Source organism: Phaseolus vulgaris, chromosome 5 (genome assembly GCF_051622355.1).
Source record: "Phaseolus vulgaris cultivar YP4 chromosome 5, ASM5162235v1, whole genome shotgun sequence".
In the NCBI taxonomy this organism is placed as follows: domain Eukaryota; kingdom Viridiplantae; phylum Streptophyta; class Magnoliopsida; order Fabales; family Fabaceae; genus Phaseolus; species Phaseolus vulgaris.
In genome coordinates this window covers 40,146,753-40,173,916 of record NC_143502.1, presented here as the reverse complement: position 1 = coordinate 40,173,916, position 27,164 = coordinate 40,146,753, and the positions used below count along the sequence as shown (strand labels likewise).

At 27.4% G+C, this 27,164-nt stretch overlaps 3 protein-coding genes across 3 annotated transcripts; 1 reads left to right on the top strand and 2 right to left on the bottom strand.

Moving 5' to 3' along the window:
- Nucleotides 1-5,860: 5,860 nt before the first annotated feature.
- Nucleotides 5,861-11,213, bottom strand: LOC137817066 (protein ALP1-like). Its single transcript, XM_068620290.2, has 3 exons — nucleotides 10,846-11,213; nucleotides 10,575-10,758; nucleotides 5,861-7,179 (listed from the first exon to the last, which is right to left on the bottom strand). Exons 2-3 carry the CDS (start codon nucleotides 10,708-10,710, stop codon nucleotides 6,131-6,133), a joined length of 1,185 nt encoding a protein of 394 aa, XP_068476391.1. The 5' UTR covers nucleotides 10,711-10,758; nucleotides 10,846-11,213; the 3' UTR covers nucleotides 5,861-6,130.
- Nucleotides 11,214-20,368: 9,155 nt separating this feature from the next.
- LOC137817038 (Ribosomal protein L7Ae/L30e/S12e/Gadd45 family protein) lies at nucleotides 20,369-24,977 on the bottom strand. The gene is made up of 8 exons (XM_068620251.2): nucleotides 24,790-24,977; nucleotides 22,198-22,330; nucleotides 21,983-22,030; nucleotides 21,751-21,811; nucleotides 21,532-21,666; nucleotides 21,244-21,411; nucleotides 20,970-21,094; nucleotides 20,369-20,849 (listed from the first exon to the last, which is right to left on the bottom strand). Exons 2-7 carry the CDS (start codon nucleotides 22,275-22,277, stop codon nucleotides 20,996-20,998), a joined length of 591 nt encoding a protein of 196 aa, XP_068476352.1. The 5' UTR covers nucleotides 22,278-22,330; nucleotides 24,790-24,977; the 3' UTR covers nucleotides 20,369-20,849; nucleotides 20,970-20,995.
- Nucleotides 20,464-20,888, top strand: LOC137817056 (aquaporin TIP1-2). The gene is made up of 2 exons (XM_068620280.1): nucleotides 20,464-20,703; nucleotides 20,799-20,888. The coding sequence occupies exons 1-2, from the start codon at nucleotides 20,464-20,466 to the stop codon at nucleotides 20,886-20,888; spliced, it is 330 nt and encodes a 109-aa protein (XP_068476381.1).
- Nucleotides 24,978-27,164: the final 2,187 nt, after the last annotated feature.

Below are 27,164 nucleotides of genomic sequence, written 5' to 3'. Positions count from 1 at the left end.
TATAATCTAAATGATATATTTTATTTTTTTATTTGCCTGGAATGTTATTTATTAGTTTCAAAGAATTTTATTTGTTTTGTTACATAGATATATGTATTTTGTATTTTTTAAAGATATTTATTTAAAAATCATTAAATAAAAATTAATTTTATTAAAAAATAATTAATTAAATTAGATATTATTTTAAAAACTAAAATATTTATTGATATTTAAAATAATTTTTAGTATTAATAAGTAGTTTCTAAATTAATATTTAATTAACTATCACCTACTTTAAATTCTAAATTAAATATTAATTTAGAAAGTATTTATTAATAATAAAAATTATTTTATATATATATTTTAAATAATATGTAATTTAGTTAATATAGTAGTTAATTATTTTTTATTTTTAAATTAAATTTTATTTAATATTTTTTTAATAATATGTTATAGATGTATGTATGTTATTGCTGATTTTTGTCTATTATAAATTTGCATATCCATGTTATAGTAAGTAAAAGAAAAAATCTTACTAGACTTTGCCAAATTGTATACATTCTATAAACCCTAATTCCCAAAGAAAATCTAAGTATTAAAAATAAATATAATATTAGTTTCTTTTACCAATAAAGAATAAATAAAATAAAATGAAACACTTTAAGGAAGTTACAATCTTTATAAAAAAAATCTAAACCAAACTTTTTAATACCTAACTAACTGAAAATTCAACATACTCTACAAAATATCAACCAAAGTGATATAGAATAGACATGACGAGACTGATATATAGGCATAATCACATTAAAATAAAAATACATCATCTCTTCAAGGAGACTCGTTCTCACAAAATAAATATCATCCTACACCCTTCTCCAACAATTGAATATGATCTTTGTCAAGAAGCAAAAGTAAATCAAACACCCAAGAGCCATAAATATCAAACTAAACCTGCAAGAAAATTACGGAAACCAACAATCTAATCACACAAAAACTTCCAAACCTGGTCAAAACTTTAAACATAAATAAACATAAATCACCTAACATCAATTTCTCAAATACCTCATACAACATAAAGGTTTCAAACACCAATCCGAGTAAGAGAAATCAGTCAATCTTTCCTTTACCGTAACTCAAGACCATGTCTTCCTTTGTATCACAGTAAAAACATCAACCAGATCAATTCGTCCATTAATTCTTGAAAACAACCCTATTCCTATTCCTAATTTTACCTATAATACCAACCTGAATCCCACCCCAACACCTAATAGTAGTATGTTTCAAACCTAAAGGTTTAAACATCTTAAAAAGCATTTGTGCATCACAAAGAAATACCGAAGAAAACCTCAACCACTCGAGACAAAGCCCTCAAATTCTCCAAGAAACCCTACACTCAAAGAAGAGATGACTTACTGACTCCTCTTCCACACCGCATAGAGGGCAACATGTAAAATCAAAAGTGTACAGTAATAAACAATAATGCACATCATCATCATAAGGATCTTACAAACTATGATTCTCACATTTCATACATTCATTATAATAGAGATAAGTATTTACCTTGATCCATGAGAGTCCCTATGTAAGCAGTTTCTTTAATCTCCTTCTCTCAATCTATCTCTTGCATTCCTGTTATTGTCACATTTTTTCTTGATGACCAACCAGTGAGACAATCTCATTTGCAGAGACATGATCCGTTTTTATTCTTTCCCAATCTTCATCAAATTAGATTTTCATTAGATATCATAATATATATATATATATATATATATATAATTTTGAGGTCGAAAGTCCAACATCTATTTCATATGAGTCACATTATAAAATTAATTTATATAATTTTCTAACATTCTCTCACTTGTATGAGCTATAATACTTTCATGATTTAATAATTAAATAAATCATAATGCGCATAGAAAGAGCTTACATAAATTGGTTCTATCATCAATATCAAAATCAATTATACATAAATAAATAAATAATAAAAGTCATGACGATTACATCTCATTTAATCAACACGTTTCCTTCCTTCCATGTAGTACAAGACACAAAAAGTATGTTTTAGTAAGAAGAGATAACACCTATGTAAATCAACACTAGACTAATAGACATTTGTTTCCAGTTCAGTTTTTAAACCAATTTTTATACAGATCATTAAAACAGCATTATCAAGTTGTTCATATGTCTTGAGATATATAAAATCTTCTCCATCTCAATGAATCTTTTTTCCTTCCAACATCTTGTCCAAGCCCATGAAGATTAACAAGTAGTATTTTTCTCCTATCTTTATTGATGTCCTTGAAATACAAACTGTCATTACATTCATCATCAAAAACTAAATATCGAATATTAGTTGTTATTACTTGCAAAATACAATGTCTTCTTATCTTTTTACACTTTGTACTGGATAATTAAGATTTTATTTTATCAATAAAAAACTAATTAAATTAAAATATATATATTTTAAAAATATTTCTACCCTTATACAAATTTTTTAATATAACATCCACTTCAAACTTACGACCCTTCACAAAATTACTCTAAATAGGTTCAAGGACTACAAAACTACCGAAAGAACCTTTTCATATACACCTTTTAAATTAAGAATACAGAGAACTAGAAAAAAAACATTTAACACTATATATAAAAAAAAAATCATTAAATAAAAACTAATTTTATAAACTAAAATAATTAGTTACTATATTGGTTAAATTAGAAACCATTTTATAACTTTAAAAAATTATTAGTATCTAAAATAGTTTCTATTATTAATAAAGATTTATAAAGTAGTTTTTAAATTAATATCTAATTATTAGCTACCAAAATTTTAACTACTAATTACTTATCACTTATATTCTAAATTAGTCTATTAATTTTTTATAGACTAATTTAGAATCTAAAATATTAGTACCTAAAATCTTAAAAGCTAATTTAGATATCATTTTAGAAACCATTTTGTAAATTTTTATTAATAATAAAAATCATTTTAGATACCAATAATTTTTTAGTCTCTAAAATTTAGATATTAATTTAAAATCCATCTTATAAATTTTTATTAATAGTAGAAACTATTTGTTTAAATAAAAGTTGTCATGTTAGGTATCACTATGCAACTTGACATCTCTCAGTTATGCTAACACCTCAAGTAACAACAATCATTTGTCATCGCATGAAAGAAAAAAAATATTATTAATATATATATATATATGGAGGACTATACCAAAACTCATATGTTAACAAAAACAATACATAGGTAGACGATACATATTCATATAGAATTCTAAAAATAGACTAGACTAGATGATAGCCTATTATACTAATGAAAAGATTCTCTATGAATAAATCATAAATTAGCTAACTTATGAGCACACACATTCCTTTCATGAGAAATATGAGTAACTCTAAACCTGATTTTTTCATAGTAATTAAATAAGTATTCCACCGATTATGAAACATCCCAGGAACATTAGTCCTAGCCGTAAACGCAACACAAACCAAAGTAGAATCACATTCTAGTCAAACATTAGTAAGTCACATCTTTTAAAGTTTCTCCATAGCATGTATAACCCCATAAAACTCATCAACCAGAGCAATCTGAACTTCAAAAAACGCAGAGAAAGATCCAATAAATTTTCCTATACTTTCACGAATAATATAAATAATTTTAGATACCAATAATTTTTTAATCTCTAAAATAGTATCTAATTTAATTAAAATAGTGACTAATTATTTTTTTTATCTCCAAATAGGTTGAGTTAGACTTAAAGTCTATTTTTTAATAATATTTAATTTTTAATAAGTAAAATTCTAAGCATGAGAGAGGGAGGGAGATTGTTAATTATGTTTTTTTTATCAAACTAATATCTTCATCAGACCCATCAGACCCATGATATCAACAGATGAATATATAATGCATATCATCAATAGACACTCCAGAGTCCTTGCTTTTTCTTTTTTTTTTTCTATACACAGATTAATACATACATCCTTTTATTTTTCATGAGTTTTTCTTTCTTTGTTTTGATCCTTACTGTTTGTGCACAATGATTTCTCAACAAACAACAGTACATATATATAGTGACTATCAGTGGGAGTGGTTGAAAATTGTTCACACTAGAAGTTAAAGAAAAATAAATATAGAATATGATAAGGTGTAAAGATGAAATTACTTTGAAACTTATTATGTATCTCACCAACATAAGGTGTGAAGAAAGAATAAAGAAGAAAAAAAATATTGAGTTGAGATTAATGTAAGAGAACATAACTTTTTATGCTGGGTTTCGATCTACAATTCAGGTTAAAAATGAAATTATAATGATTATGACTTAAGGTATAATCAATTATAAAAATAAAATATTTTAATCTAAATCAATTTCATTTACATTTTTTTTCTCTCTCTTTATTTTCTTTACTCCATCACTTTTCAACACACCATCCATAGTGTAAGAAGGCATGGTCCATGATAAATCACTTACCACACTAAATATTGATTAAAGTTCTATAAAAAAAATAGTTTATCATTAAATATGACATATTTTAAGACGTTTAAAGTCTTAATATATGATTGTTTTCATTTTATGTATCTAATATTTGTTTTCACAAAATATAGAATATGATATATGCATTACATCTTATAGAGAACTTATTGGTTGCTACAATAAAAATAAATTATGTGATAAAAAAGAAATCTAAAAATATTTTATGGATAAATTAAAAGTATTATTGTAATAATAGAAATAAAACATCGATAAATATTTTTTGATAATTTAAAATAAATTTTACAATTTATTAAATACTTTCTAAAATGAATAATTGAATGCCCAAAATAAAAATGTATAATATATCGAGAAAATAAAATGTACAATTTATTCAAGTTTATAAAGTGTATATATTTATTTAGATTAACATATCTGGACACCTACATTCAGATAATATATAAATATAAGTATTATTAGTGTACTATATATATATATATATGTTTTGCAGTCAGAACAATCAAAATAATAAAAAGACTTTTTTTATATTAAGTGAAAAAAATGTCAAATCTTTTAAGATTGCGTGATAAAAAATTAGAATATTTTTATCAAAAATATATGAAATTTGTACAGTTATTAAAATATTAGCAGGAGCGCATTTTATTTAAAATTATGTATTTTCTTACCTTTCATTTAATAAAATATGAAATCAAAATTTTATTTTTTGAAAACATTTAAAAAAAATCAAAATAAAAATTAATTATATATTATTAATAACCTAAAACCTTATTTAAACCTGACATAATTTAAATGATTTCTTCCCGCGAATTTTATAACAATAATATTTTACAAATTTATATATTATAATATAATATTAATCTTTTTTATAAGGTTATTCATATAAATGATTTTTGCAGATTAATTTTTATGTTTATCTATAAACATTGATTTGTGTGTCTAGATATAAGAAGTATATCAAGTAAGAACTAGAGAATAAGTATTAATGAAAGTTAATCTGAGCTCTGAATATAAAGATTAATTCATTCAGATACTTTTTGAAGCAAATATTTTTTATTTATAATGTATTGTTTTTATACTATTATATATATATATATATATATATACATATATATATATATATTATAAATTTAGTTAGGACACTTATTGAAATAAATTATATAAATAAATTTCAGCATAAACTTCAAATATTAAAAAAAAAAAACTTAAATGTCAATTTTTTCAATCTCTAACCTGTTTCATAGAAGCTCTTCCAAATGGCATTGTTTTATCTATGATATACTAGTTCAATAATTGTTTACAGTTAATTTAAAGTTGTTTTCTTACACTAAAGTTGTTTTTTTGTTGTACTGTATAATCATGAGTACTCACAATTTGTACAAAAATGATCATAATAGTTTTCAACAGTAATCATCATCACCCTTTATTCCACTAAAAATAACTATCTTCAGAGAAGTAATGTAGAAGTGAATTTCCACTCACTCACCTTATCCTCAATCACAATTTGATAACCCTGCAATTTCACCCTGTTATGCACCATCAAGTTATTTGCAGTCTAGAAATTGGGAAGGTACCACTATACCATCAAATATGTTTTCTTAGAAAATACAATAATTTAGTAAATTCATTGAGCAACCAAAGCTAATCAAAGACAAAATTTATGAAGGCAATGTTCCAGTCAAGTAGTGAGACAAACTCTCTCTTAGTGCAACTCCCTTCTCATCTACAGCTCCACAAACCAGTTGATGGTAACCTGAGTCATGATCATGTGACAAAGATAGTTCATCTTGCACTTCATCGTTCAAGTCAATAACAATGTTGTGAAGTACACAGCAAACGAGAATTATCCTTGGCAGACGATGTTTGTCAGGTCTCCACATCATTCCATGAATGATTCTCCACATCTCCTTCAGCCTTGTCAGTGCTCTTTGTGCCACCACCCTTGTTGTCAAATGCTGTTTGTTAAACTGTGCTTTTGGTTCTGAAAGTTCTTTCCCTTCATAGGGGACAACAAGGTAAGGTAATAGAGGATAACCTGAATCCCCTATTATATATTCTCTTATTTCTGATTCTCCACATAGCTGTAATTTGCTTCCATTCAATCTCTCACCCTTTTCACAAAGTTTGTTGAAATTTGAACTCTCAAATATCAACCAGTCTTCCATTTTACCTGGCCAGCCAGTGACTATGTCCCTGAACTTCATGTCAGGATCCACTATTGCTTGCAAGACCATGCTATGATTCTTTTTGTGATCAAGCCACACATTACAGGAAGGTTCAGATGCAGGTAAACACATTGTGATGTGAGTAGCATCAATTACACCACAGCAATTAGGGAGACCTCGGATTTTCTCAAATTTGGATTTGATTGCATTCATTTCCATTTCTGTAGAAGGCCATCGCAAGTGGTGAATACCCCTTTCTTCCATGGATTCCACAAACCTCCAGGTAACTTGTGAAACAGTTGAGTGGTTTAGTCCAAACGAATCACCAATTGTGACCAGTGATTCACCAGATCCCAGTCTTCTCAGTGCCACTGCTACTTGTTCGCATAAAGACAATGGCTTGCCATTTGTAAACACGAAATGTGCAGATTTCGTCATCATGTCATCCTTAACAAGAGAACATACGTACTCAAATGTCTTTCTGGAGATTTTGAAAACAGACTGGAAGTTATCCAAACATTTTGAAGGAGACTGCTGAAGACCTGCCAATTAACCTGAGTTATTTCTCAAACTATTGAATGTGAATAATGTAGGCTTTTGGTTATGACAAATTTCCTTTACAATCTCCAAAAAGAAAAATCACAATCCTTCAATTTGTTTGAAAAATCATTGAGATTCCTTTGATAAGAGGGGCAGAAAAATACTAAGTGAAGGTCGTAGATTATTTATTGTATAGTTAAGCAAAGATTAATATAATAACAAACTGATGCATTCCAGTTGAACACGGAAATTCACATAGAAATAACTAAAGATTTACTGCATCAAGTTCATGCAGGAATGTGAAAATAATACAGTTAACAAAATTATTATCTAAGTGTAAGACAATAATATACCAGAGTTCCATCAAGAATGCATTACATTTATACTAAAATACTAATTAGATTAGAGATTGGATGTGAAAATATAATGTATGTCCTTATATTTAACAATTCTATAACAGAGTATTTCATCTGTCATTGTAAAATATAGAGTTCTGGGTACTGAAACAAACTGAACTATATGGATGCTACTATAAGTACATCAACTCAAAGCAACAACATGAAAAAGTGAATCATCAATGATCCCGGAGTGAAAGTCACCAAACTTGATGAAGTATCCTGGTTCATATTAAACAAACCTAATGAAAATCAAACGGAATAAAATGGTATTAACCATCTTTTTTATTGCATTGTTTGATTCTTATTACACTTTTTCACTGAAAAATATGGGACCAGAATATTTTTCTGCTTGCCTGAAATTACAGCTATCACCAACTCCTTATTTATAACCTCATGTTAACTGTCTAACTTAAAATAGACCCTCTCTACAAAGTCATAGTATCATGTACCCGAGCTGCTGCTACTTTCAAAATGTGAGATTAAACCTTTTGGCAAATTCAGTTCAAGACAAAAACTAATTACTTGCAAAACTGATAGTTTTCTCAATATTCTTTGAAATGTTGCAATTAAAGAAATTATTCAATTAAAGACCAAAATCAAGTTCACCAAACATAAACATAAACATTGGTTAAAAGAAACCTTAAACTTTGCCAATATAATGCTGGTGGCCACATACTCAAGCATAATAGATTGAACAAATTCAAGAAATTTTCTTTAAAAATTTAATAATGGTTTCAGTAAATGTGGTCTGGTTATAGCATATGGTTGATAAAATACTCCACATGAACATACATCAGAAAGATGAACCATTTCAAAACTATACGCATACGAGCAGATACATACAATTTATCTAAGAGTGTTACACAAAAAGAAGATCATAAGCATAATATAGACAGGGTTACATTTATAAGCAGATATCAAGCTTGTCAGGAATAATTTATCTCACACTACAGAAAAATACCTACTCAGCACACCTTCTCATACAAAAAAATTGATGGTCATTGCACATAACGTTCTAATCCTAAACCACTAGATTGTTGATCTAATTATAGAATAAACAGAAACCTATCTCGCGTAACAAAAGTACACAAAGCTCTACATCTTGAAACTAACCAATCAGATCATGGCTGTAAAACTTGAAACAAAAAGCAGATGATCTGCTGCTCTGCTTGCAAAAGTTGTACCATAAATAAGTCTGACATTGTTGGCTTATGAACAACAAATATTTGTGCATGATTTACCTTACTATTTAAAATATAAATTCACTCCACAGTATTATCTGTATAAAGTCTGGGAACACATCTCATATATTGCTTGCTGATTGCCTTCTTCTTTCCCTTGAGATAACTAATAACTGAGAAATTTTCTGGAAACATACTTTTGCACAACCTCTTTTTTTTTGTTTTTCTTTAGCTGCAGGTTATGATGGGGGGGAAATTCTACTTTCTTCCTCATTTTTAGCTTAATTGCTTATGTAAAGGTAAGACCAAACAAAATGATCCTTTCCATACCTCCACATAGGGAGGAGCCTTCTGGCCCTGAGGTACATTGGTTTTTTTTCTTCCTCATTTTGATTCCCCTTATTTTCCATCCTTTCATTTTCTTTTCCTCCTTATTTGGTTTTCAAACAAATGCTTAGGAAGTTAGGAGCCAATAAAAATCTTTTAAAAACAAACCAAAAAGCAAAGATAATAGCATCAAGCATCATCAACCCTTTTGAAGAAACAGTCCAGAGAAGCATTAATGCTAATAGGAGATACAGTGAAGATAAAGCCTGTTCTGTTATTCTTCCTGCATAATTCACAACCCCTTTTCTTTTCCTGTAGTTTCTTTCTTTCACTAAGGGAATCTAATAATAGTCTATGCATGCCAACTGCAAGCATCAGGCTGCAATAATTATGTCTTTAATCACTTGAATAGAACAAGATATAATACAATGAACAAGCTATAAAGCTTTAGGAACCAAAACACTGAATTTGAACTATTATGTTAATTAAATTAATCTGTTGCAACTTTCTGATAGAATTTCTAAAAAACCATGTTCACAGTTAACAAAATTCAGGTCCCTTCTTTATAAGAAGGAAGTCTAGTGAATGGAGAAGAACCGCAATAAAGCAAAGCCCAAAATATTGTGCATGAACTACAACTTAACACCACTAGAAACATTTCCATTTGCCTGCAAAATATTTATGAGAGGTAAGAGGTTACCCATACCAAGGCCAGAAGTAGTAACTTTGTTTTTGCTTTAATGAAAATTTGAAGCTCAAATTAAAAAAAAAAAGTTGTAAAGCACCCTACATCAGAAGGTAAAGGGAATAAATACATATCTTATACATGTGCTACATATGTTTTGAAAACCAAACTACAAAAAAGTAGCAAGCATGAATAAGTTACAAAATATTAAGTCTGGTATCACACCTGACTGACATAAAACTGAAGCACAGACAAAACCAGAGTGTGTTTTGGACACACGCTCAATACACGTGTATTCTGAAAAAACTATGTCAAATTGGGTCAATTATGCAGAAGCTATAACCTATTGTTTCTGATGGACACGCTTAAAACCTATGAAGATGTGGAAACAAACACGCTGTACCCAACACCAAGAAGAAAGTACGATTCTTCCTTGGATTCTGGCATACACCCATAATGAACTACATGATACACAAAGATGTGCAGGGTTTATTATAATGCTATTATATAATGTGATTAACCATTCCTTGATTGGTAAGACAAGATAACACGATAAGAATGAGAAACAACTTGAAAGTCAAATTAGGGATCCTTAACATATATACCAAAATGCATTTGAGATACAGTGTGCAAAGAATTCCTATGACAAAAGGAGCAAAGCTGTTATTTTGTAAAATAGAGAAGAAAAGCAAGGCATTCAGCATAGCAGGCCACGATTCATTAGCAAAAGCAACAGCAAACATAAAAAACGAAGAGCAAACATGAAAGGAATTATTGAACACAATGAAAAACAGAAAGAAATCTACCATTCATCCTCTTTGACAAGTCATCCCACCAATCTACAGGACCCTCTTCCTCGGGTGACCCAGAAGCAGCGGAACCATTCCTGTCATACTTCTTCTCTGGCTTTCTTTTCTTCTTCAATCCTCTCACAGGACCCATCACTAGTGAATCGAATCACCTATACTCTCGAGATTCGGGAGGCAAAGGCTGCAAGAATTCACAGGGTTAAGAGAAAACAAAACCAAAAAACAAAGAGAAGATTCATTCTCATGATGAAAGAGCAACAACACTCACCAGAGAATGATGATGGCAACAAGCTGTGAGAGTAGGAATAATGGTCAGTTGTGGAGCAAAGAGTGGTGTATGAGTGTCTGTTTAAAGCATGCAAGAAAGGAGTGAAAAAGGGAAGAGAGAGGAGTTAAAAGTATGGTAAATGCAAAACAAGGGGTAAGGTTAAGGTTAAGGTTAAGGTTAAGGTTGAGGTTAAGGTTAAGGTAAGGTAAGTGATGCAAAATCCAAGCAACACCAAAAACAACACCAACACATGTGGGTTGGTTTAAGACAATGTGTCAACACTTTCTCAGGGGAGGAGGGACACAGAGACATAGATATGATATGGTATCATATGGGGCACAGAGAAAAAAATAAAACAACATCACCAATTCACCATCTTCATTCCTATGTATTAAACTACACACACAACACAACACAACACAACACACTTCAGTTGTTTTCCACACATAAAATATCTCAGTAAAAAATGCTGCCTTTAGCATCATCATAAAAATCAACAACCCACTTCTCTCCATTTCATAACTATGTTCATACACTCTTTGCATAAAAATCAAGAAATCATTCACAAACCTTTATAAACTATAATTCTTTTATTTCGGTGACTCGATTGAAAATCTTAAACACAAAAATAAATATTTCTCTTCCAACATCGTTTATTCTGTGTTTTAAATTATTTTGTAGGTTGAGATGAACTTATATATAATAAATTATTAACTTTTATAACAATTAATTTAAAAAATGTATTAATAATAACTTTTAATTAATGATACATTTATTAATTTTATAATAGTTGCCTTAAAAATTAACTAATAATAATTTCCGTTGGTGGAGAGTATAAAACTTCTACCTCTACGCTGGTTCTATATGTTTTTCAAAATAGTATATTAATTAAATTTCTAAAAGAATTAATAATATTATTATTGTAACAGAAAATATTTGAATAAATTACAAAAATACCTTCTAAATTTTATTGAAATTGCATGTACTTCACTGTTTCTAATTTTTATTATTGTTTCTCCTACAAGATCTACGATGTAATTTTTAAAATAATTAAGTATTATCAGTATAAAATTTTGCAAACAATAGAAAATTAAGAAGTACTAAAATATAAACTAAACTTAGACTCAAAATAAGTGCCTATATATTTTACTGAAAATGTTAAAATTCACAAGGAGAATGCATCCCATAGAGATTAAATATTAATATTTTTACAATAAATATTTACTTGATATAATAATAGACCAATAATTCTTTAACTTCACGGTGCACGGTTATCTTCTAAGTGTGATTTTGTCTCTTTCAGTGGTGTTTGATAAAGAAGACAAAATAGAAACACAAAGTACGTTATTGATAAAAAATAAATAAATATTAAATAGAGTAAAAAATATATAGATTATTTAATTAAAAGTAAAGTAAAAAGTAAATTTTTAATATTATTGGGCGGTTTAAAAATATTATTATTAATTATAATATTTTTTTTGTTTGCTATAATTTATTGTTTATTTAATAATAATAATAATAGAATAAAAAAAGAGTAATTTACCTTATGTTTGCTATAATTTATTGATTATTTAATGTTGGCATTTTTTTTTACTTAATTTTTTTATGATAGAAATTTAACTTACAAACAGAAATAATTTTGGATGAGTAGAAATTGAAAAACAAAAAATGAGTGCAATTGAAAATTGAAGTTATTTTATTTTATATGTGAGATTTGGTGTGAAAATATGTAAAAGTATGTTTTTTCTTTCTTGGTGTTGTTGTCTTAAAATAAAGAATTCAGGGAAAAGTGGAGAAGTCATATAAAAATTGTATATTAATATTAACTTTTAAAAAAATTAAAATAATTTTATTTTTTAAGTAATTCATATAAAATGACAAAATACTTTATTGTATTAATAAAATGAGATATATTAAATAAGAATATAATCGAATAAAATTTATATAAAAAAAAAAGATTATGACAGAGAATTTTTTATATATAGTATAGATATTTACAATATAATCTACATGGCACAATTTTCTTTTTACTCGACTCTTTTCATTTTTTTAAACAATTTTTCATGCTTCTATTCTTCTCTATATCAATATTTCCTTATTTTTATCTCTTCTTTATTTTGCCTCTGTATTTATCATCCACCCAACACATCATTAAATATTAAAATTAAATATCAAGCTCACTTAGAATATTTAGTAATAATATATGTTTAATGTTTTATATAAAAGTGTAAAATGAAATTTTCTTAATTAACATTTTTTATATTTAATAATTTAATAAAAAAATGTCTACTTAAATATGTTTTAAATCCTTAAAAATATTATCTAGTTTTAGTGTTCACATTCTCTTATAATTCTTTATTAGTTATTATTATTATTAATTATAATTATTTTAACGCTGAAAGAGAAAAATATGAATTTAGAAAATTAAGATAATAAAGAATAATTTAAATTAAGATAATTATATTATTTTCAGTACATATTTCAATTAAGTGATATATTTGTTATTTTTTTATAAATAAGATAATTACATGTAAATTTTTTTTCTAACTTTTACATTTTTATAATACGAACAAAATATTTAAAAGATATTGCATATAAATTTTATTTATTTGTAATTTTTTACGCGAAGAAATATTAACAGTAAAATATATTTCATATATAATAGACAAAATTACATTTTATATAAATTTTGAAGCCGTAAAGATAAAAAATATTGTTTTTTATTATACTATAAATTTAATAGACTGCAATCACTAATTTAAAAAATATAAACATATTTGAGAATTTTATTATTTTTATCTTTAAAAATTGAACTACTATTTTTTATATATATTAAGAAACGAAATTATACTATAATCGTTCAACATTTTAAATAGAACTTCTTCTTTTTCATTCGCAAAAAAATAATCTGAAACTTTAATTAAGAAAAGTTAAACCAAGTCTATTTGAAACAATGACCTATTATTGATGTTAATTTTATATACTAAAATGGTCAATAAATATTAAAAATATAAATTAAAGCTCTGTTTATGTAATACTAAAATATTTAAAAACTGATACTTATTAATTATAATAAATAATTTGATACGTTACTATAACATTCTTTATTTTAACAGAGGTTATTTTTTATTTGTTTCTAAACAACTAGTTTTCATATACTATTAAATATTAAATTTTACATTATTAAAAATTTATAAGGATGGGTAGCTATGTAGAGCCCTTTTCATTCAATATTTCTAAAACTGATATAAATGGTTTGATGGGAAAAGTTTTGTTTTTTCGAATTTTTTTTATTTAACTATTTATTTTTAATTCTAGATACATATATTTATTTACAAATCTTCTTTAATTATGTACTGAAAAATTAATAGTTGAATACATGGCATATAAACTCATGTAAGACAAAGACATTTTCATCAATGAAAAAAAAAATCAACTCATTTCTACTCATTTAAATAAATTACCACTTTTCATGTATTTATCATTTATTTATACTCTTTTTTACCAAATCCAAACAGCTACACTTCACTTTCTTAATTTCCATCTATTAATTCAAACAATATTGATTAAAAATGTTATATTTTAGGTCATTAAAAAAACCTTTAAAACTTATAAGGAAAGTCTTTTTACATAATTATAAATTAAAAAAATATTGAATTATTATTATGTTCAATTTATTAGTGTATTAAAGTTTTATATTTATTATTTTTCTTATCAAGCATATTGACAAACATGAAATGTCAAACTATAAATATTTTGAAAGATGAATGTATACTTTATTAAAAAGTCTTATAAAAATAGATTTTTAAATAGTAATTTATTATGTTATATTATAAATACGTAATTATATAATAAGCCAATAATACATATATATGACACACTTATAATTACTAATACACTTATTTAGACAAAATTGCATTATGTTTATTAATTTTTCGAAGGTTTTTATTACAACATAAACTTTAAAACAAATTTGTTTGTAAACTAAAATTTTGTATAAGATAAGAAAGATCTTTAAAAAATGCATATAACAAATAATATAAAATTGACCCTCATCTACTAAAGTTCTGCTCTGTTTCAACTCCCATTCAACATCTTAATTAAAAAAAAATCTCTAAAATTAATTCAACTAGTTTCTAGCATTTATCATGAGTATTTATAAATATATTTTCAATATATAACTATTGACATTTTATAAATTAATTAAAAACTAAATATTACTGGTTTATTTATTATAATTCAAAACTAAATCATTTTATCAAAGTTATATATTTTATATTTCCATTTTATTTACAAGGCTAGATAATTTGGATTCATCTCATGCTTTTTTTATTGTTTATACATAAAAGAGAAATATTTATATCACTGTATGTGAAAAATGTTTGTATAATATTAAATGATTATTTTTTATATTTTATGCTTCAATTACTATGTAAACATGAACTTGTACTCTACTAGCTGTGTCATTATTTTAATTCGTATCCAAATAAATTATTTATGAATGATGGTAAAACAAGGAAAAATATTATTCATTTTGAAATATCCAAACACTATTTATGTTAAAGGCAAATATTAAATTACTTCATTTTTAGATAAATGTAAGTTTTATTGTGCGACACGTGTTGTTTAATTAAATATACAGTTTTAGTATGTTATATATACATTATAATTACTACAATTTTTTTGTTGATAGTATTGCAAAAAAAAAAGATTATATTAGGTGTCTTGTTGGGCAAATTTAATTCATACAAGCCTTTTCCATTAGCTTCTCTTAAGTTAAGATGACTTGTGGACTTAAAAAAAGTGAGAACAAAAAGTAAAAGCAAAACACACCAAACCCCCTTAATTGACTTATAATTCACCATTCTTGTACCATTATACTTTCTAACTAGATTGCACTTATTAAAGAAAAAAACACAAAGAAAAAAAGTAAAAGAGAGTCAAACTACAACTTTGAAAGGTGGGAAAGAAAGATAAAAGAATTTGTTTTTGCAAAAAAAATAAGAAAGAATTAAGTGAAAATGATGAATTAATTTAAATCTTCATAAACCGATATATTTTTTTAAAGTTAGAGTGAAAATCAATAAAATAGATTATAAAGCAGGTCAAATTAAGAAAAAGTAATAATAGTAATTTGCAATAGTGTCATAGAATTTTATTAACATTGTTAAAGATAAATGATGGTGTATTGATTAGACTGTTTTTAGAATTTGTAATGTTTTATGTTTTTATTTTTAACATGAGTTTAGTTTAGTCCTTCAGTATTTTTTATTTTTGTTTTTAATTTTATGTTATTTTTCATGTGATAACACAAGTTTAATATGAGTTATATTAAAAAAATAAAGTAAAAAAAATCTTATTTTTTGAAATTTCTATAAGAACTTTTTATTTAATAAATTGTGTTCCTTTCCATTTGTTTTTACCTCTAATATATACTAGGCCATTTTGTATCTATATCAAACCTAAATTAAAGATCAAATTTAATCATATAATCTTATACTATTTACACCCTCTCGTTAAATTCACATACCATATATTAAATAAGATAACATATAAATTAATTTAACCAATGAACATGTACAATAAGATGACACATTTAATAATTTGTATACGTATTAAATTTTATCATATAATCTAATCTAATATATACACTTACTGTTCCAATTTTATTTAACATTAATATAATGTTTAAATATGTAATTATGTACTATTAGATTAAATGTCTGAATGATCTATGAACCACTGTTACTAAAATGATATCACATAATTTAACAGTCATATTGATAAAAATATATACTGTAAAAAATCATTAAGAAAAGGTTACGTTACCAATATATATAACATCTTATATCAATTCATAAAGATTATATCCATGAAAATTGTTTATGCGAGTTCATTTTTATCCTATTGTAATAATTCGTTGCAGTGTTTTTCTTATCAAAAGATAATGAGATTATATTTAGTAGATAATGTAAGTGTTATTTTCTACTATATATGTATAGTATTCATATCTAAATTTAAATTATAATAGTAATGAAAATATAACAAATATTTTATTATTTAAATTTATTTTTAACGAAAAATATAAATAATTAAATTTGAAAAGTTTCATAATGCCGTGTTATTCCAGCGTGGCATTTTTAGAGTAAAAAACATTTATTTTTTTGGCTGGTTGTTGTAACATAACATCTCATATCTATTATTTGTATTCTTTCTTTTTTAATGTAAGTATGTGTGGAATTTTGTTTTGGTGCATATTTATTGTAACAAGGTCACTTAATAAATGTTGTGCTTGTCTCTATCACACCTCCTAACCAATACTGATGCAAGTTGTGAATACCCTTTTCAATGTTTTGTGGAGATGACAACATATAATTGGCAGTTTCTTTCTGTACCTCTACATTTTTGTTCCTGCACTTCCACAATTTTGTAAATTCCGAAACTGACTTCTACAATTTCGGAATTTGGAAGTGTGCTACGGATTCATCAATCCGGAAGTGAATCATGTTACATTCCGAATGAGGGGTGTTTCAGTAGCAACATAAATTATTGATTTCCGGATTGCTGAATCCGGAAGCCTAGTTTCTATTACAGATTGGTGGATCCAGAATGATTTTTTTCAATTATGGATTTCTGAATCTGGAATGCATATTTTGAATTACGGATTGACGGATCCGGAATGGTTTTTTCAATTAAGAATATTTTTCATTTTTTATTTTGGATTAACACTATCATTCATGTACTACCGGAAGCATCAATCTGTGAGATTGCCAGATGCGCAAATCCGAAAATTTACCAGAAGCGCCAATCCAAAAATATACAAGATTTCATAATCCGGAATATAAAAAAAATGTACAATTTATATAGGGACACTTTTGTCTTTGCGTAACCTTGTGGGGTGCAGGAAGAAAAATGTAGGGGTGCAGGAATAAACTGCCCATATAATTTGATATTCCAAGATGGGCCATAATAAAGCCCAAGTAGTCTCCTCTTGTGCACACTCTTTTGTCATTTGGACTAATTTTGCTGTCTTTAAACACCATCCCAGTCAAGGTCATTTCTTTCTCTACCCCATAATTTTCACATGCACCTCTATAAATTTTAAATTATAAATTTGTCTTTGTAGTATTAAATGGTAATGGAGAAGATTGTTGGTTTTGGTGTTGTGATGTTGTGACTTCTTGAAGTGTTTGTACACATTTCATATTTGTGATGGTGTTTGGTGGTGATGTTAGAAATGTGGAGTGGATATTGGTTACCATTATTTGTGGTAAAGTGAAGATAATAAAGGAAGAGAATGTAAGTTTGTAGTTTAATTTAACAGTTTTTATTTGTAGATTATACAATTTGAAATTTTAAATGTAAAATATTTGTGAATTTTGGATTGTTCAATTTAAAAATTATAATAGTATTCTAAATTAAGCAAACTGAAAATAAAAATTAGTTTCTGAATTTTACAATTCAAAATACTATTTTTACATTCAAATTGAACAATCCAAAAGTTGATTTTCACTTTTAAATTGGACAATTCATAATTCATTACAAAACTTAAATTTGTATTATTGACAGTACAATCTAGAAGTAAAACTTGTGGAGTTTTTTTTAGTCCATACTCACATAGTATAATTGTACCACAATATCAAATATTATATTACTTTGTGGTTACTAGTATCATTGCTTCATTAGTCATTGTGGAATATATAAATGAAATATGAATTTTGGAGTAAAATATTATATGAAGTGGATAAATAATGTGATATGGATGAGCTTGATTTTGTGAAGTTTGAGGCAATAAAAGATAAATTAGTTAGAAGATTTTAAAACAAACATATGAATAATTTTAGGAATATCACTATTAACTTACTATCAACCTCAATAATAAAATATTTATTTGTATCAAAATTGTATTTTTTTTCCAATTTATCCATACCATTATATTTTATCCTGCTAGTTCTAAACTATATCTTTCGTAACACTGCAAAATCTAAATTCAACAAATTCTTTTATTCATCAAGACTTACTCCTCTCTCCATTTTCCTTCATCATTTTCTCTCAATTTCTAAAAGTTATATTTATATTTAATTGTTATTGATGAGTAGTAGTTATGCTAAGTTAAAACTCTTTTTTAATTTCTCCTTTAAAAATATATATATTTTTTAAATAATTAATTTTAATAAAATTATTATTTCATCTTTTTAAATAAACTATATATTTAAATAAACATAATTTATTACTGGTCTTCTTGGCAAAATAACTTTGCAGCATAATCTTATAATGAACACAACATTTCTCATACATCATGACATTCTATCCAGTTGAAATAACTAAAGATTTACTGCATCTGGTTCAGGAATGTGATTATATTTATACTAAAATACTAATTAGACAAACCTAATGAAATATTATGTTTCATATTAAACAAACCTAATAAAATGGTATCAACCATCTTGTTTGATTCATATATGGAACCAGAATATTTTTCTGCCTGAAATTACAGTGAAGATTATGATAGGAACTTACAGAATTTTAAAAGAATAAAAAAGGAAAGAAAAGAGACCTTATAATATTTTTGTATGTTCCATACAATTTATTGTTTATGTAATAATAATAGAATAAGATAGGGTAAGTATTTGCTCTTATTACTTACATTGTTTATTTTATTACGTGTAACATGAACCAAAGTCTCAGAATGGAGATCTTGAACCAAAAACTATCTTCTAACCTTTTCCATTCTTTTCAATGGACACGTTGAGTACAAAATAATAATCTTTACTTAACATAAAAGCGAAAAAAGATATAATATTCACTTGGTCCAGAGCATACATACAATGATTGGTCATACCATCACTATCCATAATGGAAAAGAACATTTACCTATTTATATAACAAATTGTATGATAGGCCATAAATTAAGAGACTTTTCACCTACTTTAAACTTCCGAGAACGTGCAGAAAATGATAATAGATCTCGTTCTTAACTTTCATTTTGACATCCATTTTTAAAGAGTAATGCATAAATCAATCAATAAAGATATATTAATGGAATGATATGTTAAGTCCTTCCCCTCCATCTACTCACAAACTTCAATTAGAATTTCATAAGATATAAGACAGGTTAAATTAGCATTTTAAAAAGATTAATCAAAACATAGAAAGAAAAAGAAGAGTGAGAATGAAAGTGGAAAGTACTGTGGGTATGTGAGTTTATCCAGAGATATTCATATTCAATAGGGACCAAGTAGAAAGAAATTAAAAAATGTTTCTTAAATCAATTTGAAAATTGTTATCTATGAAATTACGAAATGTCCAGAATAATTTAATAGAATAAAAGGTTGTTATTATAAGAGTAAAATGAAAAACAAAAAAAATAAGTGTATGCAACCTTGCGCATTGGAACTTTTTTTAATAACTTTTTTTCGAGGATGTAAACCAAATCCAAATTACACACAATTGTTAACAATGTTCCTTCGCATTGGAACTTTGCGCTTGGGTAAGCACGACAATGATAGGAACACGCATGAAATAATTTTAAAAACTATTTTCAAAATCATGCATATCATAGTTTATATATAATTGGTTGATGTTATTCTGAACAATGAGAATGCATGAATATTAAACATGTATTTGGCAGATAAACTCACAAACAATGATTCAACAACACCAGCAGGTTTAGTGGCACTGTCACATGCATTTGCACTTTTTGTTGCTGTCTCAGTTGGTGCAAACATTTCTGGTGGTCATGTGAACCCTGCTATCAGTTTCAGTGCCTTTGTTGGAGGCCACATTATGGATTACTCAGTTGCTGGCTCTGGCTCTGTGGTTGCTTGCTTGCTCCTTAAATTTGCCACTGGTGGAATGGTATATAACACAACTCTTTTCACTTTCTTCAACATGTAATTGTCCTTTTTCTTTGTGTTTAATTTGAGGCATATGTATGGTATGTTACATTGTAGGAAACATCTCCATTTGCACTTTCTTCTGGTGTTGGAGCAGGGAACGTTCTACTGCATTTTCATCCCCATTCCCAAGTAAGAAAAACATAACGACATTAAGAGTGAGACCAATAGTATTGTTTATAAATCCAATATATTATGATTAAATGACATCTGTAACAAAATAATTACATTTGTGACAGAAATCCTTTCACACATCAAAACATTTTTGCTGAAGTTTGACCGTTAGGTGGAAGTTCAAATCTATCATCTTGAATAACCTCCTCAATAATTTTATTTATGCTGCTTTCTTTAATCTGCATTCATTGAAACATGGAGAACAGTCAGACTCCGACTACCAAGATCCAAAAAAATTTGGGAAAAAACTTAGAACATCTTTTATTTATTTTTATAAAAATAGCAGAAAGAAACATGATATAGACGTAGTGTGATGCCAAGATCTCACCTTAATTCCGATAGCAATGGCAGTTTTTAATTGAACAAGTTCACCTAGTCTCAAGGAACCGTGTTTATTATCTCTAACAAAGATCAGAGGCACATTCCTGGTTGAAGCCAAACTTAGCAGATGCTTCGTCAACCATCGTGGATTACAGTCAGAAGCTACCAGCACAGCCTGCACAAACAATATTGAGGCTAACCATTAGAATTTGCAGGAATCAACATAAACAAAGAATCTAATTTTTCGTGGTTGGCTAGTTGCAGCCCCTATAAAGGTAAAACAGAGGAAATCAACCTGAAGCTTAACTGAAGATCCTTTATTGTTGTTGCTTCTTAAAGGAAAGATCTGATCTGACCTTTCTAACTCAGTGTATGGTTTCATGCGCTCAAGGACACGAGTTACATCATTGACCCCGATAGAAAATTGTTGCTGCAAGAAGCAATAGAAATTTTACATGAGAATGTATGTTTCCTGATAAACATATCTAAATGTCCAAAGTTTCATAAACCTAACCTTTAACCATATTTTCTCTGGCAAGGAATTTCCATCTGAAACTTTTGCAGATTGGATCTCCCTGTTCAACAGAATAAGGTCAGATCAAGTGAAAAGTAGTTGAGTAGTTCTCTCTTTAAACGGTTAAAATTCTCTCGGGCCACCGCCTCAACTTCAGTCAACAATGGTCTTGTGGATCAAATCACGTTTGAAGAATAATAAACTAAATAAGATGTGAAAAAATGTATCTTACCTACGGATCGATTGGAGCATATTGGTGAGACGCTCTCCTTCATAACAACTGCAATAGAATTTTAAAAATGAATTTATAATAAAAATAAACAACAAAACATTAACAACAGAACACTGAACAAAAGTCACAAACTATTAACAAGTTATAGGTTGAGCCATATAGGAATTCATACATACATCTATATAGTCGCAAAATAAGGGGAGAGTGTTGCATACTTATTTTCTAGAGAGGCAAAGCTCGAACTTGAGTTGTTCCCATCCATCTTTGGAGTTTTGACATTGCTCCTACTCGGCATAATTTACTTTCAATGTTCACCGGCTCAGTGTTAAGCGATTCCGACCCAACAAACTAATTAAAAAAGCCTTTTCAATCAGTCTGAGAAGGAATATACTACATTCCATAAATTTTTCAAAAGAAAGCTACGACATGAATAGAAGCCAAAATTGGTAATAAAGCAAAAAAATTCAATATCTCAACAGTATAAAGATTGCGGGAAAGAAACTGCATAAAACAAAATTGAACGCAATGGAGCTTAAATTGATGCTTCCAATTACAATTCAGCGGTTGAACTCAAAATTCATAATCAGAGAGAAGGAGCCCTATTTTATATTAAAGATTTTGGGCTTAGTAAGACTTTCTGCACCCTATCATACTTGGGCTTGAATGTGGAACACAGATGACCCACAATATGGGCCCTAATAGAAAAGGAATGTTTAGCCCCTTTAAATAAAAAGAAACAAAGAAAGAGAACATCAATAATGTATTTGTTTCAATAAGTGGCCGCAACTTATCATTTAACTCAGCAAATTTTGGTCCCAACTTTTTTAATATTAGTTTAACATTATCCAACAATTAAATATTATAAAATGGTAATTGATGCAAAAATATTTAAAAACAAATTTATTTATTTTTAAATCAAATATCGGAACATCTATCAACTATTGAAAGATAGTGAACAAACTTGACATATTGGTAACTCAACAAATTATCAATTAACATGGAAGGAAGATGGTCTGTTTCTAATCAAACAAAGCACACAATTACAAAACGAATAATAATAATAATAATAATAATAATAATATTTAAATATTGTAAAATAATAATAAATAAACTCTGGACTTTGATGGTATGGTGAATATGACTCCATACCCGAAGGGTGGTGTTAATTGGTTTAATATCATGAAAATTACTATCTTTTGTAGAAGAAAGGTGCAAGATCAAATCCAATAAAGATTATAAAAGCAATTAAAGTGTATGCAAAGACATCAGTGTATGCAAATAATACTTTCTGAACTTCTTAATGGACATAAGTAATTAGTTTCATCCAATATGTTTCATATTATAGCTCATGTTACAAGCAAGGGGTATTTACTTAAAAAAGTGTTAACAAGTTAGTGAATCTTGAGCAATAATTTGTTTGGAAGATTCAATAGGCAAACAACAAAATAAGGAATTGAGAAAGGAAAAGAAAGAGGTAAACAGTGACATGAGACAAAAACTTTGCATGACAGAGAACAGAAGTAAAATGGCTCCTGAAGAATCCTATCGCAGCAAGTTTAAGGGACCTTGATTGTGACATCTGATTTAAGAATATCACTTTGGTACCCTTAATGGTGGTGTATGGCTGCCATCCAATCCAATCCAAACCAGTAATTTGTAATTATTGTGATCATCTTTCACTTTTACCACAAGATATGCTCATAATCTTGCTAATTAATTAGTGAATTAGAATAATATACAAATAATAATAAACTAAAGAGACAGAACGGGAATTGGAAAGAATTTGGTCAAATCTTTAGCTTTCAGTGAGAGGAACAGCTGAGAAAGGTTTACAGGAGAAAATGGATAAAAAAGAGATTTTCAACAAGTGAAAGAAGACATGATGACCCTTCTGTACGCATAAACATTTATATATGTGAAAACAACAAATACATGCAGACAATACAGTTAGTCATCCATTAATCAACAGGGAAGATAGACATTCAATTTTGAAAACCAAAACTTCAAAAATAAAGTTCAGTATGTAAAGAAAATCCTATAACAAGTCTAGCAGAGAGAATTAATGAAAGAAGTTAGACACCAGAATTTCAATCTGATAACTCTTTGCGAAGTAAGTCGTAGTATCATGTACAGGAGATGCTGCTACTTTTCAAATGTGAGATTTAAACCTTTTGCCAAATTCAATTCAAGACAAAAACAAATTACTTGTAAAACTGATAGTTTTCTAAATATTCTTTGAAATGTTGCAATTTAAGAAATTAATCAATTAAAGACCAAAATCAAGTTCACCAAACAAACATAAACATTGGTAACTTGCTTTGCCAATATAATGCCGGTGGTCACATTGAACCAATTCAAGAAATTCTCTTTAAAAATTTAATAAAGGTTTCAGTAAATGTGGTCTGGTTATAGCAGATGGTTGATAAAAATTCCCACATAACCATACATCTCACATGAGCATACATCAGAAAGGTGAGCCATTTCAAAACTATACACATACGAACAGATGCAATTTATCTAAGAGTGTTACACAAAAAGAAGATCATAAACATAATATAGACAGGGTTATAATCCTACAAACCACTAGATTGTTGATCTAATGTATAGAATAAACAGAAACCTATCTGCAAATTATGTAAGAACTGATCCTGATCCTGCGATAATCCAACCTACCATCACTCGAGTTATGGAGAACTGGAACGAAATCGCGCTAGCAGAAACTCAGAACCATGCGCATAACGAAATTTCGCAGAAAATCGGTATGCAGTTTGGGCAAAAAAATAGAGAAACGAAATCGCAAAACCTACCTTGCAGAGAAACGATTTCGTGGTAGAGCAAAGGCGGAAGGAGGTTATGTGGAGCAGCAGATGGAGAATGGGTTAGTGTGGCGGTTCACGCGGTAGGAATGCAGATGTGGTGAGTATGTGGTGGGAGACTGATTTTCGAATTCTCCTACGAACGGACGTTTTAGGTCTATGTGCGGTTTGTTTCTCAAAAAGTAGTGTATTTTTTTTTATATTCCAAAAATGGGTAAATTCTTTATTCGCAATGGGTAAATCGCCAATCACATTTGATTTAGATAAAATACATTTTAACATATTAAATATTTTAAAAAATAATAATAAAAAATCTTATATTGGAAAATATGATTTCAACCTACATTTATATATAATAATATATAAAATTAAAAATAATTGTATTTTAAATATTTTAATATATAATAATTTTGATGTATATTTTTTAGTATTTAAAATAAAAATAATATAAAATTAGAAATTTAATTTATTATTATAACTTTATTTTGTATATAATTAAAGAAAATTAAATTTCAGTATTTAAAATAATAATAATAATAATAGAAAATTAGATAAATTTAATTTACTATTATAACTTTATATATATATATAATAAAAGAAAATTAGATTTTTATAAAAAATTTAACTAAATAAGTTTTCAGAAAATAATTTTTATTATATATAATTAAAAATAACCTAATTTTTTATATATAATTAAAAAATTAAATATAACTTTTTGGGTTTTAATATAATAAAATTATTTTGAATTTTTAATAAATTAAAAAAATTTAATCGAAAAGTTAAAACGGAAGAACATTAAAATTTGACATTAAGGAAAATACATAGCATGACAATTTAATTTAAAGATTACAAAATTTAACAACCTACGTAAACATGAATAAACTATCTATGAGATTCTATCGGTAAGGGACCGAGAAAAATAGTCTTAGAGTAGAAATGGTACAATTAAAATGGCACATGAATATTTTATTATTAAAGTGAAAAGGCTATATAAATAGAAATTTAGTTATTCAGGTTTCATTCTAAAAACTCCTTTTTCCTTTCCTCTGCCTTCTCTCTACAATCCTGACCTCCTCGCTCCTCTGTTTGACGATCAGAGTCCACCATTGGACTCCTGACAGCGAGATCTACAATATTGACCGATCAGAATCTTTCATAGAGTATGTTCATTTTTGTTCCCTTTTTCCTTTCCTCTCCCTTCTTTATTAGATTTTGACCTCCTCTTTTGTCAGTTTGATGATCAGAGTCTGTCATTGGACTCATGGCAGCGAACTCTACAAGATTGATCGATCAAAATCTTAGATAGAGTAAGTTCATTCTTGGCTCTTTTTCCTTTGAGTTAGTTTTGATCTGGTTGGGTTGCCTTTTAATTTAAGTTTGCATGTGAGGTTTTTATCTTCAGAATTAGTCTATGTTAGCTCAGGGTCCTAGTGATGTAATTATATTTGTGATCACGACTCTGTGGTGCAGGTTAGGGTATCCTTAAGCTTTTGGTGGGTTTGGAGCTTTTAGTGAGCATCTGCTAAAGTCCAGGTAAGGGAAGCTAGTTTAAAATCTTCAATAGAACCTAGGTTAGAAGATTTGAATGTGAGTGTGACGTGATCACCAATTCCAAATTTTGTTGCAAGATTTCTTGTTTTGAGTAGATTGTAGTTTGATTGAAATTGAAAGTGTTGTGATTGAGAATTGGTTGTTTGATTTAAATGGTTGTAGAATTAGAAATCATATATATGTATAAATGGAGATAATAACTCAATGAGAGTGATTGTATCATGTTGAACAGGAACTACCAATGTAATGTGTAGATTTATAATTTATGAATCGAATGAGATGTTGATTTATAATATGATAGGTATATTAAGTTATGCAGAATTTTTCTGCATATTTCGCCCAAGCTAGCAAGTTCTAGCTCAAGCTAGAAAAATTCTGGGTGCTCTCTGGAGGATTTTAGCTCAAGCTAAAATTCTGGGTGCTCTCTGGAGGATTTTAGCCCAAGCTAGCGAATTTTAGCTCAAGCTAAAATTCTGGGTGCTCTCTGGTGGATTTTAGCTCAAGCTAGCGAATTCTAGCTCAAGCTAAAGTCTAAAAAAATAAAAAAAAATAAAAATAAAATATATTAAACTAATTTTTATTTGTTTTTAAAAGATTGATTTATTTATTTATATGTAGTTTTTCTTATAAAGTATGTAAACTTTTATTTCATGTATAGTTAATTGAAAATCTCTTTAATTAGACATTTATATGTTAGTCAATGAATTGTTGTGTATTTTGGAAATTTTAAACATTGGTATGATTTGATTGTTTGATGGTGGATATTTTGAGGTTCAAAATATGAATTTTAATCAAGACATAGTATTTTCAGGAAA

Coding starts and splice junctions, on each gene's coding strand:
- LOC137817066 (XM_068620290.2), bottom strand. CDS start 10,710: ATGGGTCCTGTGAGAGGATTGAAGAAGAAAAGAAAGCCAGAGAAGAAG. Junction 7,180..10,574: donor CTTGTCAAAGAGGATGAATG/GTAGATTTCTTT, acceptor GTTAATTGGCAG/GTCTTCAGCAGTCTCCTTCA.
- LOC137817056 (XM_068620280.1), top strand. CDS start 20,464: ATGTATTTGGCAGATAAACTCACAAACAATGATTCAACAACACCAGCA. Junction 20,704..20,798: donor AATTTGCCACTGGTGGAATG/GTATATAACACA, acceptor GTTACATTGTAG/GAAACATCTCCATTTGCACT.
- LOC137817038 (XM_068620251.2), bottom strand. CDS start 22,277: ATGCCGAGTAGGAGCAATGTCAAAACTCCAAAGATGGATGGGAACAAC. Junction 22,031..22,197: donor TTTGCCTCTCTAGAAAATAA/GTATGCAACACT, acceptor ATTCTATTGCAG/TTGTTATGAAGGAGAGCGTC. Junction 21,095..21,243: donor CCATTGCTATCGGAATTAAG/GTGAGATCTTGG, acceptor CAATGAATGCAG/ATTAAAGAAAGCAGCATAAA.